At 50.2% G+C, this 14887-nt stretch overlaps 1 protein-coding gene across 2 annotated transcripts in view; it reads left to right on the forward strand.

Annotated features, from left to right (window-relative positions):
* EGFR (epidermal growth factor receptor) overlaps positions 1-10366 on the forward strand; it is a 190014-nt gene extending 179648 nt beyond the window's left edge. Inside the window, exons 23-28 of one of the 2 annotated variants that reach the window (XM_082846492.1) lie at positions 1765-1911; positions 3302-3399; positions 4866-5033; positions 5425-5472; positions 6156-6261; positions 6908-10366. In XM_082846492.1, coding sequence (XP_082702618.1) covers positions 1765-1911; positions 3302-3399; positions 4866-5033; positions 5425-5472; positions 6156-6261; positions 6908-7269 — 929 coding nt within the window. In that variant the 3' untranslated portion in view covers positions 7270-10366. The remainder of the gene's footprint in view (positions 1-1764; positions 1912-3301; positions 3400-4865; positions 5034-5424; positions 5473-6155; positions 6262-6907) is intronic. The other variant, XM_082846493.1, reaches the window with a different exon arrangement.
* Positions 10367-14887: the final 4521 nt, after the last annotated feature.

The following is a 14887-nucleotide window of genomic DNA, read 5'->3' on the forward strand; positions in this document are numbered from 1 at the left end:
AAGCCACCCCACCCCCACCCCCAGTGACACCAAGGAGGGGCTCCTCCTGGGTCTTCTCTGGGCTTGTTTTACACCCACTCATCTATTCTCCAAACAGCAGGAAAATGTATTTTTAAACTACATTAGACATTCGCTTCTCTGCTTAACATCCTTCTTTGGTGTTCCACATATGTTCCAGATAAAACCTGAGCCCCTAACCGTGATCAGTTAGGATCAGAAGTGGTCTGCCTTTCCCAGCCTACCGGCTGCGCTCTCCCCTGGCCCTGTGTGTCCACTTGCAGCGCGCACTTGGGCCACGTTTGTCCAGTAAATGAAAACTCTCCGACTCAGTGACTTAATCCCTGTGAATGATTACAACCGACATCAGAAAGTCAGCATCACCACGGGGGCGCTGTGTGTTTCGTCTCAGTGGAAATCATGTTGTCAGTGATTCTAATCTGCTGTCCTGGCAGTACACCAGACCTGTTACAACGTGAACCTGAGTTTTTAGGCTAAAAACATATCCTGTTACTCCACTGTCTAGGCTCCAGTCGAGGCAAAATAGTTTAGTCAGTTAGGGACCTATGTGTTCCGCTTAGGAGTTGAAAAGAGAGAGAATTCATAGCACCTTCCAGCCCCACTCATACCCCACAACCGGGTACACACACCGCCCTCTTTCACCATTTGTTCTGAAACCTGAAAAGCTGCCTTCCCGCAGGAATTCATTGTGTGTGTTTAAACGCAATGTCTAAACCTAGTTAGAGGAGGACCAATCGACTTTAAAGATCTGGACATGAGATTTTCTATCTTTCATCAAGTCCATATTGACTCCGTGGTGGGCAGGACAGAAGAATCTATTTTCTTGTCCCTGGACCACTGCTTTTCTTCATTCTTCAGCCTTGCATTTTGCGTGTTAATTCAGGTCATTCGGTTTTAGAATGACCTCTGAAAAATCTATGCAGAGCCGTGGTGATACGCATTTGGAAGCCAATCTCAAGAAAAGGGGGGGTTAGACTAGTTGGAGACCAGGAAGGCCCCGGGTTCCTGTGTCTGGTCCCTCCCTGTGTGGTCTGGGAACCCAGGCTCAGGCCCACTGCACTCATCGCTAGTGGCACCTTGCTGCCCAGGTGGGGACATACTCCCCACGGCATTTGTGTGTTTCTGGAGCAGAGAATTCCATCGAGGGAGGCACGGAGATGGAAGGACCATCAGAACTTCGGAACAGTCTTAAAAAACACCAATTCTAAAATTACTCCTGCTTTGACTTTTTTAATCATGACGATTGATGGATGTTGAAATTAAAAGTATGGGCTTTTTATACTTATCAAAAGGAACACAGGGGGTTTTTCTTCCAATTTTTCTATTCTTTAAAAGCACAGTTTATAACCTTGCTGGTAAGTCACCTGGGGCCGATGATGTCTGGGTGTGGCACTCCAGCTCCACAGACCGTAATCCGTATGTTTCAGAGTGGTGGTATTCCCTTTGCTGTTATTACTAAAGCTTACTATTTATTGGCTGCTTACTATTTGCCTGGGATCGTTGTGTTATCTTGTTTGTTGTGTTATGTTGTGTTCTCTTGTTTGGTCCTCACAACTGTCCTATGAGGCAGACGCTGTCATCACCCCCCTTTACAGGGAGCTGAACTGAGACTTCTGGCATCAAGCAAATTGCCCAAGGCCACAGACATGGGTTTTTAAACCTTAGAAACAGTATGTCAACAATGATGACTAAAGACAAGGTGCAGTGATTATTATTGACTCACACAGCAACGCTTCTTCCTCTTAGGAGTCACCGTTTGGGAGTTGATGACCTTTGGGTCCAAGCCTTACGACGGGATCCCCGCGAGTGAGATCTCAACCGTCCTGGAGAAGGGAGAACGCCTGCCTCAGCCGCCCATCTGCACCATCGACGTCTACATGATCATGGTCAAGTGTGAGTGGCCGGCTGCACCTGGCCCTGGGCTGCCCTGAGCCAAGCGCCCCAGGCCTTCGACGCCCTGAACACATGCTGTCACGGTCCATAGGCAGGCACATCTGTAAACACCCGCTCAGACACTTCTGGAAGCGCTTACCTGACGCACTGAGCGCTGTGAACTGACGTTTGCCCATGTTCACAAGCAAACAAGTAAAACCCAAGGCCTCCATAAGCCATTGCACCGAAATGTTCTTCTCTCTGAGTTGCTCAGTGAAAAAGCTGCCCCACTCTTTGAAGCCTGTTACCAGAGAGACTGTTTTTAAATGCCTAACAATGAGTAACCACAAGAGGTTAATAGAATCGGCATTTCTGCTTTGACGTGAACCTTTTCAGATAGTGGATTTATGTGAGGCCTTCTGCAGTGGGAGCAAGTAAACATTTTAATCCAAGAATGTGTAGCTTGACGGTGACACTACCGCGCCATCAGAATCACAAATTCAGTAGGCTCTGCGGGTCACATTACATGTTTGATGAGCATTTATACAGAAGGTAGCACAGGGAATGTGATCGAGTTAATGTAAATATTAAGCCTTTCTGAACTTTAGACCACAGAGTTAATCATTTTTAACGTCCTTGCTTTAGGTTGCGGAAGCTGGGATCCAGAGAGGTCACATGATTTGTGTAAGGTCACAGAGCAGTCTGGCCCAGAATAGCTTGACGTCCTGCTGATAGAAAATAAATAACCCTCAGGAATCAGGAGGATTTGCAGTCGATAGCTGTTCCTCCAGCATGTTTAATCTAGACTTGGATCATCGCGTACTCAAATGCACTGGCACGGTTGACAGAAGTATCCCCACCGTGGAAGGCACTGAAGCACCCCTGTCACGTGCACATGTGATGGCTTCAGTGTGTAATGCAGTGAAAGCACCAGGGTGTGGAATTCCCAGACACCGAGGCTCTTAAGAAAGTCCCTAATTTTCCCTAAACCGAATCTGGTTTCCAGCTTACTAGACTGCTGAGTGAATATGGATGAGGGTGAAGGTCAAGGGAGGGCTTTACTGAGAGACTTGGACTCAGGGCACCCTCCAGTCCGAGCAGTTCACAGAAAGCAGTGCGTATCCTACAGTCACTTAAGGTGATGACACCAGAATGCTGGCCCTTGGAAGGGGAGGTGCAGGAACTTAGAGCATGTTGTTGTCATTCTGACTCCGATATGTGATGTCGTCATGGTCTTTAAACAGTAATCAGTGCTGGTTTGCCAAGACTGAAAATCCTGTCACAGAGATTAGGTTTCGTCCTCGTTTATTTGTCTAAAAGAATCTCACCGTAAGTGCGTTCTTTCAGCGATGCCATCTTTAGCACTTCTTTCAGGTTCTGATTGCACTGACTTTCCTCCTTCCTTCCCCAGGCTGGATGATTGATGCAGATAGTCGCCCAAAGTTCCGTGAGTTGATCATTGAATTCTCCAAAATGGCCCGAGACCCCCAGCGCTACCTTGTCATCCAGGTACCAGATCCCAGTCTGCACACCCACTGGGAAAATCCGTCTTATATGCATCAAATGTCACTGTGCTCCATCCGGTGCCGACACAGCCTCCCCGTCTCGCAGGTCACACCATTAATCCTCAGTGCATTAGAACAAGTGCAGCCCAAGCTGTGGACTAAGTGGAGTGCGCCGTGGGGCCCCCAGCTCCATCTGCCACCCCTGTGAGCCCCTCACACTCAGCTCGTATCATGGTCCCCTTAGCCAAAGCCTTATGTTGCTCTCCTGGAGGACCAGGGCTTTGGTGTCGGGCAAACCTGGGGCTTCAGATCCCTGACTCTGTACTTACAACGTTAGGTTAACAAACCTAAGCTCGCAGAGCTGCTTTAAAGATTCAGTGAAATAATACATGCAAAACACTTTGCAAAACGCCTAAAGGTTCTGCTTAGCAATCGCAGGGTGTGTGTGTTGGAGGGGAGGGACCCCACACCACCAAGCAAGCAATTCTCCAGCACCAGCTGGTGTCCTTCAGTTCAGCTCGATCTGACACTGTCCACCTGGAGACAGCGTCAGATCCCACAGTCCTCCAGGGCCGCTTCCCCTCCCCCCAGTTCACATGCCCGTCCCAAGTCCAGGTTGTCACCTGGGCATCTGACCATCCGGCAGAAGGTTCCCACAACCCCCTCCTTCGGTTCCATTAATTTGCTAGAGTGGCTCTCAGAACTCAGAGAATCTTTTTACTTACTGGATCACTGGTTTACTCTAGAAGGGTATAACTCAGGAACAGCCAGACAGAAGAGATGCAAGGGGCGAGGCATGGGGGAAGGGCGCAGTTTCCGTGCTGTCTGGGTGCACCACTCTCCCCAGATCTCCAGCGGTTCACCACCCCGAAGCTCTGAACCCTGTCCTTTCGGGGTTTTATGGAGGCTTCATTACATAGGCCTGATTAAATCATTGGTCATTGGCAGTAGCTTCGACCCCTAGTCCCCCTGCGCTCCCTGGAGGTTAGGGGCGAGACTGAAAGTTCCGACCGTGTGATCACGTGGTTGTCTCCACTGGCCACCAGCCCCCATCTTTAGGTGCTTCCAGAAGTCTCCTGGTTAATGTAAGAGACACACAGGGAATTCCAGGGGTTTAGGAGCTCTGTGCCAGGAGCAGGGAAGACGACCAGGTGTGTATTTCTCATTGTACACAGCACAGCACTCAGTGAATGCTGCGGCTTTGGCCCTTCCGTTTTCCTCCTGAGCTGTCTGCATTTCCTTTGAGGACTTTGAGACATCAGGGAGTTTTCAGTGTCTTAGTTCCAGGTCTGGGGACATGGAAGGAGGAGCTGTACTTCACAGACCCGGGCAGGGGGAGGGGGGACGAGTGTATTAGAACTAAATTGGCAAACACACAAGCACCTGCTGACAGCAGACCCGCCTCGACAGCCAGTGGGTGGAACGGCGGCTCTCTGGACCCTTCTAATGGTCTCACAATCTCTGTGCCAGGGGGACGAGAGGATGCATTTGCCAAGCCCCACGGACTCCAACTTCTACCGCGCCCTGATGGACGAAGAGGACATGCAAGATGTTGTGGATGCGGACGAGTACCTCATCCCCCAGCAGGGCTTCTTCCACAGCCCCGCCAGCTCCCGGACGCCCCTCCTCAGTTCTCTGGTACCAAAGTCACTCTTGTTCAAGCTCTGCTTCCTGGTTTGAACAGGTTGAGTTTTAGCAAAAAATGATACCCGTCTTGTGGAACTCACGCAGAGACAAAGAAGTAGACGTTAACCAGACGGTAAAGGCAAAATCAGAATGAAGCAATTCAGTGTATTAATTATCTTATTGCATTGCAACAACTGGGTCGTACCCTTTTCTGGTCCACCAAGGAACAGCGTTAAGTCAGAACTAAATCTAGTTTTTCTAAAGCTAACGAGTCAAGACGAAATCAAGCCCCTTTAACCGCGCCCACGCCCGGAGCCCCCCGCCCCCCCCCCGCCCCGTCCTGCTCCCAGTGGGGATGGGCGAGCGTCCACGTGCACCGTAAACAGCTGTGATTCTTTTTCAGAGCTCCACCAGCAACACGCCCACTGTGGCTTGCGGTGATAGAAACGGGGTAGGTATCAACTCCTGTAAAGCAGAATTAAATAACAGCTCTGTACCATGGCTCTATTAGACATTAAGAAATGCCCACCCTAACTCAGAAAGCTGGGATTTTCCTTCCTGTGTTGTTTGATCCCTACCCTAAGGCCAGCAATTAGCTATCACTTATCAAAATGCTATTGAAAATAGAGTTGAAGGACAGCGCGTCGTGCAGGTCGTGGACCTGGCAGTTGTTAGAGCTGCGAACGGTCGGGCCAGCACCCCGCACCTGCTGACTCAGGATCTGCGGGGAGGGGCCTGGCCGTCTGTATGTGAGCCCACCTTGCAGGTGATGCTGTTGCTTGGTGTGTGAAGCCTTGATTAGACCCACACTCACCAGTGTGGCAGCCACCAGCCACATGTGGCTGCTTAAGTTACAATTTAAAATTCAGTTCCTCACACATGTGGTTAGTAGCTACCGCGTGGACGAGCACAGATTACGGAACATGTCTGTCATTGCAGAAAGCCCTGCTGGACGGCCCCCGCCGGGGCCGTGCCACTTGCCCTGGGGTCTGTGGGCCGCCTGTGGGTGGTGCGGGTCCTCTCCTAGACCTGCTGAATCATTATCTGCAGGTGAACGGGCTGTCAGGTGATCCTGATACCCCCGCCGAAGTGAGCGGCACTGGCTGGAGTAACCTTGCCTCATCTCCTCCCCAGCAGAGCTATCCCCTCCAGGAAGATAGCTTCTTGCAGCGGTACAGCTCAGACCCCACTGGCACCTTGACCGAGGACAGCATAGATGACGCCTTCCTTCCAGCACCCGGTGAGTGCCTCGCTCTGGAAGCAGCCATGCCCCTGAGCCCCCGTCCCCAGTGCCCCGGCCAGCTGCTGCTTTCGAGCTGGTCCGGAGGTGGGGCCCATGGCACGCGTGCAGACACGATGGATGGAGGAGGAGGCCGATTGACAGAAACCGCTAGGAGTGTGCACGGGTCTCTGAGGGGCTCAAGGCATGTCCAGGTTGTCTATAGAATGAATCTGCACATTTTCTAGAATTGAAGCAAACAGCAGAGATATACATGTGTGAGTGCGTGAGCATGTGTGGGTGTGTGTGTGACACATTTGATCTCTGTTCTCTCTCCTGGCTCCATTCTTGGCCTGTGAAACATGTATTTCCCTAATCTAAGCTTTATCCCCAGACACACACACACACACACACACACACACACACACACCCCTCAAGGGAGGCTGTCCTCTGAGGACTTTAAATTGGCAAAAGATAAACGTGCCCATTGCTTTGAGAAGGACAGAGAACAGCGCAATTTATTTCAGCCAGAGAGTCGTCTCCCCAGGCTTCCCTGCTTCTGTCGCCCGTTGCCTCATGGACGAATAGTCACGGCTTCAGAATGAGCCGTGGAATCCTGCTTAGGATGATGCTTTGCTGATTACGTCTGATTTCTTTTCAATTTCAGAATACGTAAACCAGTCTATTCCCAAAAGGCCCGCGGGCTCTGTCCAGAACCCCGTCTATCACAATCAGCCTCTAAACCCGGCTCCAGGCAGAGACCCTCACTACCAGAATTCCCACAGCAATGCCGTGGACAGCCCTGAGTATCTCAACACCACCCATCCCGCCTGCACCAACGGTGTGCTCGACGGCCCTGCCCTCTGGGCACAGAAAGGCGGTCACCAAATTAACCTGGACAACCCTGACTACCAGCAGGCCTTCCTTCCCAAGGAAGCCAAGTCAAATGGCATCTTTAAGGGTTCTGCCGCTGAAAATGCAGAATACCTAAGGGTAGCACCAGCGGGCAGCGACCTTACCGGGGCCTGACCACGGAGGACGGCCTCAGCCCTAAAAAGTCCAGCCCCTTCATTCCCCAGGACCAAGCCACGGCAGCTACTCAGTCCCGTCAGCCATACTCACATTAACTCTTGGACCCATGGACTGGTTTGGCCACATCTGCCGTGATCAGCCCATCTTTCAGCCAACAAGTGCCCCCGACTCGGATGCACTTAGGGGAGCTGCAGGGACATTCCTCTGTCTTCAGACTGTGAGGCTTCCACAAAAGGCATCCGGAAAGAATGTTGTCCACTTGGGCAGAAGTTCACCTTTCAATGAGGTATATTTGAAAACCACTAAATATGTTTAAGGAGTTTTATCGCTTGGGGACCTCTGGGGTTTTGTCATTGATTTTGCTCTCAATGGGCTTGTCCAATGAGGGACAGTCTTGCTCGTAGCACCTGTGGCACTGAGTTGACCCAGGCCCACCTGTGACCGAGAAGCAAGGGTCAGCCTTCCAGCTAACACTTGATTCCATTGGCTCCGCTTGGAGACTCTTCCACTGCAAGACAGTTGAATAACGAACCAGTCCTCTGGATCCTAAGCAGGCCCGATTGGTACTATATCAAATCACGGCAGGTGCAAGAGGATAAGCCACTTGGAACTCTTCCTGGGCAAGGAAGAAACAGAGGGGGTAGAATTCTTCCTCAGACTTACTTTTATATGAATGTCTCCATGGTACTTAACTCTCCATTGGTTGACCCGTGTTTTCTAATTACAAGTATCAGATTTGTTTCTTTTCCATTCCACTGCGGTGAAATTCAGCATGCTTTCCCTGTCAGCAGGAGGGGACGGTAACCAAGACCGGCTCATATTTCATTCGTCAGCATTCAGACCAGTTGCCTTTAATTGAGATGGAATGACAGTGCAAAAAGGGACCAATCTCCCAGATTTGAGTCTCAGAGGAAATACATCAGGTCCTTTGGGGGTCAGGGGACAGGCATGTATCGGGAGACTGCAAAAACGAAGCTGCTCTTACAACTTCTAGCTCCCCCCGACAAAAAAAAAAAAAAAAAAAAAAAAAATTTGTTCAAGCTACTCATGGAAGATAGTTTTCTTTTTATTTCACTTCCAGGCTTTTTTCCTCCAAGGGTACTTTGCCCCTCACTGGCAAGCGGCCCCGAAGCTCCTCCTTCCCTTGGTAAGCTGAAGGGTCCAGGCTCTGGGGCAGCTCTGCGGAAATGTCTCGCCCTCACCACCACTGGCACGCTTTAGAATAGAGACAGCAGTTTGTGTCGTGTGGAATTCAAGCGGTAAATATGAAATTTAATTTGATGATACTGCCTTCCTAGCATCTATAGGCATGTGAGAAGAAGAAAACAATTTCCCCTTAAAATAACTCCCTGTAATTGGAGGACCTACTGCTTAGGACACCAGCATTTTCTCACCCGTGTCCCCGCACCCTGACTGTTAACACCCTTCTTGGTAGACAGTGTTATAAACACTCTTAGTCAACACCCACCTCAGCCAGGAAGAAGTGTTTCAGACAATATTTTCAGCCGCCCATCCCACATCCCACATACACGATTTTCCTTTAGCTTTTAAGTTATTTATTGACTCAGATGGATCAGGGCCCCAGTTTTGTTACCAAAGTATTTTATCTTGTCTCAGTGGAAATATAAACTATATTCAATTCAATTCCATCACATCGTGTTCCAAATACCCTTGAACACCTTACCAGCCTGCCATAGGTACTGAAGATAAACAAACAAAACATAATCCGTGATTCCACGAAATTCACAATTTAGCGAAGAAAACTGACTCACAAACGCCAGCCTTAAAACGATATGACACATGCCAGACGTGACATGTCAGCCCAGCACCGTGACAGCACAAAGCAGGGAGTAAGCGGGACCGGGTCCTGGAGGAGCCGTGGTGGAGTTGGGTTAAAAGACCCCCCCCAGGGCGTCAGCCGCTGGAAAATGGAAAGTGCGTTCCCAGCAGAGGCAGCCTCAACCACGGAAGCATCTGCCGCAGGAACCACTCGTGCAGCCGGTCTGCAGGCCCACTGCCCCTTCCGGCCTGGGAGTTACATTCCCCAAGGGCCCTTCGGGTCCGTCCCCACGGGGGATTTGAAAATGATTTGAGGAAAGATTAAGCAACACCTCTTAAAAATCTGAAACTTTATGTCCTTGTCAGCAAACCACTTTCATTATTTATTCACCTCAGAACATAAATACTTTGGCCCACGATTTATCCAGCCCTGAGAAACACAACGATTCACATTCTGCTGTCACTTACTTGTCAGGAAACAGATGGTGAGGGAGGACCACAGGGTGCTGGTCCCACTGTAGCACTAAAACCCTAGTATTTTTGTAATTTGAAATACTTTACTGTAACATAATAAAACAGCGAGAACTATTCAGCTTTTTTCTTCCTTGTATTTCAGTTTTCCTGCATAAAATGTAGTTGCTAAATTCTCTTAAAGATTGTGTTTCCTAGAATGGTCTCACTATGTCTGTCCAAGGAGGTGCAGGGGGGCCTGTAGATGCTTCAGAGCCCAAGAGAGCCTGAGTCCAGTCCGGGGGTCCCTGGGAGGTCAGGAGGGGGCTCCCAGGGCTCCAGGATTCCCACATCGTGGCTCTGACTGGCCAGACCTCAGGGCTTAACGCTCACCCCTTTGGTTCCTCCTAGTTGACACGAGGCCCCGAGGTCCCACAGAGAGCCTGTCTTCTGTTTCCTTCCCAGCCATCCCTGGAACCCTTCCCCACGGCTCAGCTCCAGACCAGGCCTTTGGACACAGGTCAGGGGGACGTAAGAGTCGGAGGCTAACATTTACAGCTGACCCTTGAACAACATGGGTGCGGGTCTCTTTAGGCGTGGATTTTTTCACTAGTGAACATGGCAGTTCTACACGAGCCCCAGCTGGCTGAATCCTCACATAAAGAACCGGAGGCTCCAGAGCGCCGACTTACTAAAGTTACTGGCGGGTCCACTGCTCAGAAGGGTCAGCACCCCAGCCTGAGTCATTCCAGGGTCAGCTGTCCAGTGGGCCTTACACACATCGTCTCACATAATCTTTAAGGAGTCCCTGTTGTCACACTCTACGAAAAATTGTTCTGTCACCTCAGGAAGACAGAGGCGAATCTTCCAAGTTGTCACCGATTCTACAGCTAGGGGCACAGTGGTGGAGACAGCAGGTTGCATTCCAGTTGACACTAAGGCTTAGGTATTTGTTGAAAGTTCTTAATTTTGAGCTTTAGTCCTCCCCCACCCCCACCGCAGACAGACATGAACCATGAATTGCAGAAGCACAAAGGTCGTGGTTCTCAGGCTGGCTGCCCTTGGGAGTCTCCTGGGTCCCAACCAAAAAGGGTCTGAATTTGCCTCAGGGCAGCCTGGGCCCAGGGGTTTTCAGAGCTCCCCCAGGTGACTCTAATGAGCACCAGAGTTTGGGAAGCAGCCGTGCTAAGGAAAGGCTCTGCAGGGGAGACTCAGCCTTGGGCCAGCGGCCTCCGCTCATGCGTGCTCAGCGTGTAGGATGCAGCTGCTCGGTTTCAGTGACACGGTTCTCACCCTTGCTGCCCACCAGGACCCCCTGTGAGCGCAAAAGGACCAAGTGAATGGGAATTCTGCGGGCTCCCCACGTGATTGTACTGGGCAACCAGAGTTGAAACCCTCATCTCTAAAGTCACCTTCCCTTGTACAAGCCTAGGCGTCTACACCGTGCCCCCAAGTCAGGGCAGAATCAGAGAAACTGTGTGTGTGGAAGAGATTCCTGAGGCAGGGCCAGAACGAGCCCACAGTCCCTGGTGTGCCTGGAGACTCTGCCACTGGTGGCCATTCCAGAAGCCTCTAATTCCTTGTCACCAGCAGCTGACTGATCCTGAAAGTGGCAGATACCCAAATCTGAGCCTTGAGAAAGCCCTGGACAGTTTCATTTCCTAAGAAGTATTAGAAAAATCCATCTCCTGCTGCAGGGAATGAGCTGCTCACCCAAAGCGACAGCTGTTGAACTTGCCCTTAACATCTACTCTGCATTTCTTTCCTGGTGACGAGCACATTATTACGACATAATGATCTGTGTTTTTTCTTTGCTGGGGCTGTAAAACCTTAGTGAATAGAAACCCCTACCTCTCTCACCAATCACACCGGCTGCATCAGGAGCACAGATTTTTTACTATTAAAGACACATTCCAACAAGATTTTTAAACGTAAGCCTATTTTTGTAACTTTTTTCAGCACTGAACTTTGTAAGGTGTATTTATAGGAAAACTCACTTTTCTACTAAAAGAAATAGCTTACCTTAGAAAGACTGCAAGAGAATCAAAATTTGAAACGGAAATTTTTGTTTAAAGGGATTTGACTGAAACAAGAGGAAATTCTCTTCTCTCTCATAAAAAGGCACAACATCATTGCAGAGCTAGGCTAGGTCGTTGTCCTGATGAAGAGGAGACTCGTTTTTATATCTATAAAGTGAGAAAAGGGTGGAAAGCACATTTAGTTTCTTGGTCTGAAGCAGGTTCATTTGACTCGGGGGCAATTCAGTGGGAAAGAATCACTGTGACAACTAATACACAACTTCAGCTGCATGCCGTACTCCACCCATCTGCCAACGGGACCCTGTAAATGTGGGAAAAACAATAGCGGAGCACTTTGTTGGTTTCTCTATCCCAATCTGACTTTGATGCAGAGGATTTTATTTTTGTATTTACCATTGAGATGCAATTACAATGTAGACGAGAAATACCAGCAGAGCCCTAATAATGTTTAGCATGTTTGATGAATGCCACCAAAGGTCTTCCAAACTAAGCCGTTCCCACACCCTAGGGATGGGGTTCTCAACGCCGGCTGCACAGTGAAATCGAGGGGGGAGCTCTTGAAATCTTGAGGCCCAGCCGTGCCTCAGGCCAGCGAAACCCAGGATTTACACTTTGTAAAACTCCTAAAATCATTCTGATGTGCAGCCGAGGCTGAGAACCACCTGCCTAGGGATTAGCCACAGGTGTGTGGACTCGCAGGCAGATTCTGCAGTTGTAGACACCTGAGGACTGAGAGAAGTCCCAAGCACAAACACCCCAGCATCGGACTTCCCTGGTGGTGCAGTGGTTAAGAATCCACCTGCCAATGCAGGGGGCATGGGTTCGAGCCCTGGTCTGGGAAGATCCCACATACCGCAGAGCACCTAAGCCTGTGCACCACAACTACTGAGCCTGTGCTCTAGAGCCCACGAGCCACGACTACTGAGCCTGTGAGCCTAGAGCCCCTGCTGGGCAACAAGAGAAGCCACCGCAATGAGAAACCTCTGCACCGCAATGGAGAGTAGCCCCCGCTCGCCACAACTAGAGAAAGCCTGTGCGCAGCAACAAAGACCCAACACAGCCAAAAATAAATTAATTTTTTAAAAAACCCAGCATCACTCGCTGAGCGTCAGGAACCTGGCTGGACGGGGAGGGTCCAGGGCACGTGCCCAAGCACTAGAGGGGAGAGGGCCAAAAGGAAATACAGAACAGACCCCTTTTTTCCATGTCTTCCATTGAAAGTGGACTGATCGTGAGCATCCTTGCTGCTCGTGCAACCAGCTGGCTGCCCTGCCTGGAGCCGCTGTGCATCCTTTATTGCCCAGGGAGAAGGGAAGCAGTTAGCCACAGAGGGAGCCGGCAAGGAGACTGCATGAGTAGTTGGATGGCGTTTGTAAAAACCAGAGCCAATGAGAGGATGCTTGCTTTAAGAAACACGTCTTATTTTTTTTTATATATTACATCTGGGATAAAAACTGAAGCAATTAGTACTATTTTCTCTTCCACAAGCACAATATGCCTTCCGAGATTATACATTCCTATCTGAATTGCCAGCAGAAGTACTAAAAATCCCCACCCTATCACCTGGTAGATAAAACTACACATTTTTAGGTGCGTTTACTTATTTATTTTTTTTAAAAAAGAAACCCCTTTCGACTTAATTTGGCTACAGAGTAATCTTGCTGTATAATATAAACTCTTGGAAACAAAGACATGCTATGGATCTGATGACTGATATTAGAGGAGGTGATGTAACTGATTAGCCTCAGACACCAGTAACTTCGTTTCGAAACAAGCAATATTTTTTATAGCCTCTATATATGGTACGTTTTAACATTGTAAAGTTTTGCTATGATGAAAGCAATATTTGTACAAATGGAAAGCAAGATTTTCTTTTATATGGTTTACACTGTTGATCAAAACATGTTGATTGTATATGGAGTATTAAAAAATTAGATGTATACTATTCATTGTTCGTTACCCATACTTACCTTATAAAAAATAATATTGCATTCCTGTTAATGCAGTGTTGATACTAGTTGTTAATCACATCTGACCTACTGTAGATGCTCTTTCCTGACAACCTTTTATCGTTCATTAATAAACTTTATTTTTAGAGCAGTTTGAGTTTCAACAACTGCAAAACCGAGGAGAAATTATGGAGAGTTACCGTATGCCCTCTGCTCCCCAGGCTTCCCGCTCCCGCCGTCTACACCGTAGGGCCTGATACGCTTCAGCGAGTGCAGCCGTCTCAATGCCGTGTCATGCAGGGCACACCTCCCAAGATCTCCCCTTCCCAGATCTCCTCCAAGAGAGAGGCCTCCTTGCGGAAGAGATGAGTCTGTAGCAAGGTTGTGTTTCCTCGGGACACCAGAAGTTTGTTGTTGCGATTCTGCTCCGTAATAAACACTGAAAGTCAGAGACGTTCACAAACCACAACCCTGTGCTCGGGCGTCGGGCCCAGCTGCTCCAACTCTCTCCCCATCACCCCCCGTACCACGGGGAAGACCTGCCTGCCCGCCCTGAGCCGTTTCCTCACTCGCCCGTGGAGGAAACCAGCAGCGTTGAGGGAAGATGCTGTGTTGAGATTAAATCCTTGAGCGGCTCAGGGAACCGGAGGGGGTCGGTCATCTGAACTGGCCGTAAGGGGCAGCGGGTGGTGGAAGGGAGCGCCCAGGCAGGGGGCGCAGTCACCCGGAGCCGTGCCACCCTCCCGAGGCCACCGCCCAGGCTCCCCGTGTCACCACCTCCCTGATGCTGGCCACGTAGACGCCCATCACTTCCAGGGGAGGCGCAGCTTTGTTTGGTGCGGTGCGTCCCGAAGATCATTTATCACCTGCGTGCAGCACAGGCTGAGGGGCATCTGTCACTCAGGTGGCAGCAGGACTTCAGGATAACCAGGTTCCGGAAGCATAAGCAGATCCAGGGACCTCTCCGGGTCGCTGCGGGACCCCCAGGCCTCCCTGGCCTCCCGAGCCCCCAGCCTCTAGTGTGCTCGGTGCCCTGGGCCTCTTAGAGCTCACAGCCTTCCATCAGGGCTGAACCCTCACGGAGAGAAGGGGGAGGCAGACAGGGACAGTGCTGGGGCCCCGGCTGCCTGGAGCCTGAAATGTCACCCCCAAGGGAAGGTCGTGGCTTCCATCCCCACCTCAGGGCAAACGCAGCAGCAGCCCGCTCTCCCCCGCCCCTGCCCCCGGAACCCTAGCTGAAGCGCAGTGCACATGGGGTTTCAGCTTGAAGGGATTCTGCCTTTGGAATCACAAAGGCAAAGTCATCACAGCTCTCTGGAGAGAGAAAAGCTTTCCCAAGAATAGGAGGGTTTGAAAACGATGAGACGGTTCTTCCCTGGGTCTTCCGCTTGTTCAGGG

The sequence above is a fragment of the Leucopleurus acutus genome (genome assembly GCF_964270905.1).
Source record: "Leucopleurus acutus genome assembly, chromosome: 9".
Taxonomy (NCBI): Eukaryota; Metazoa; Chordata; class Mammalia; order Artiodactyla; family Delphinidae; genus Leucopleurus; species Leucopleurus acutus.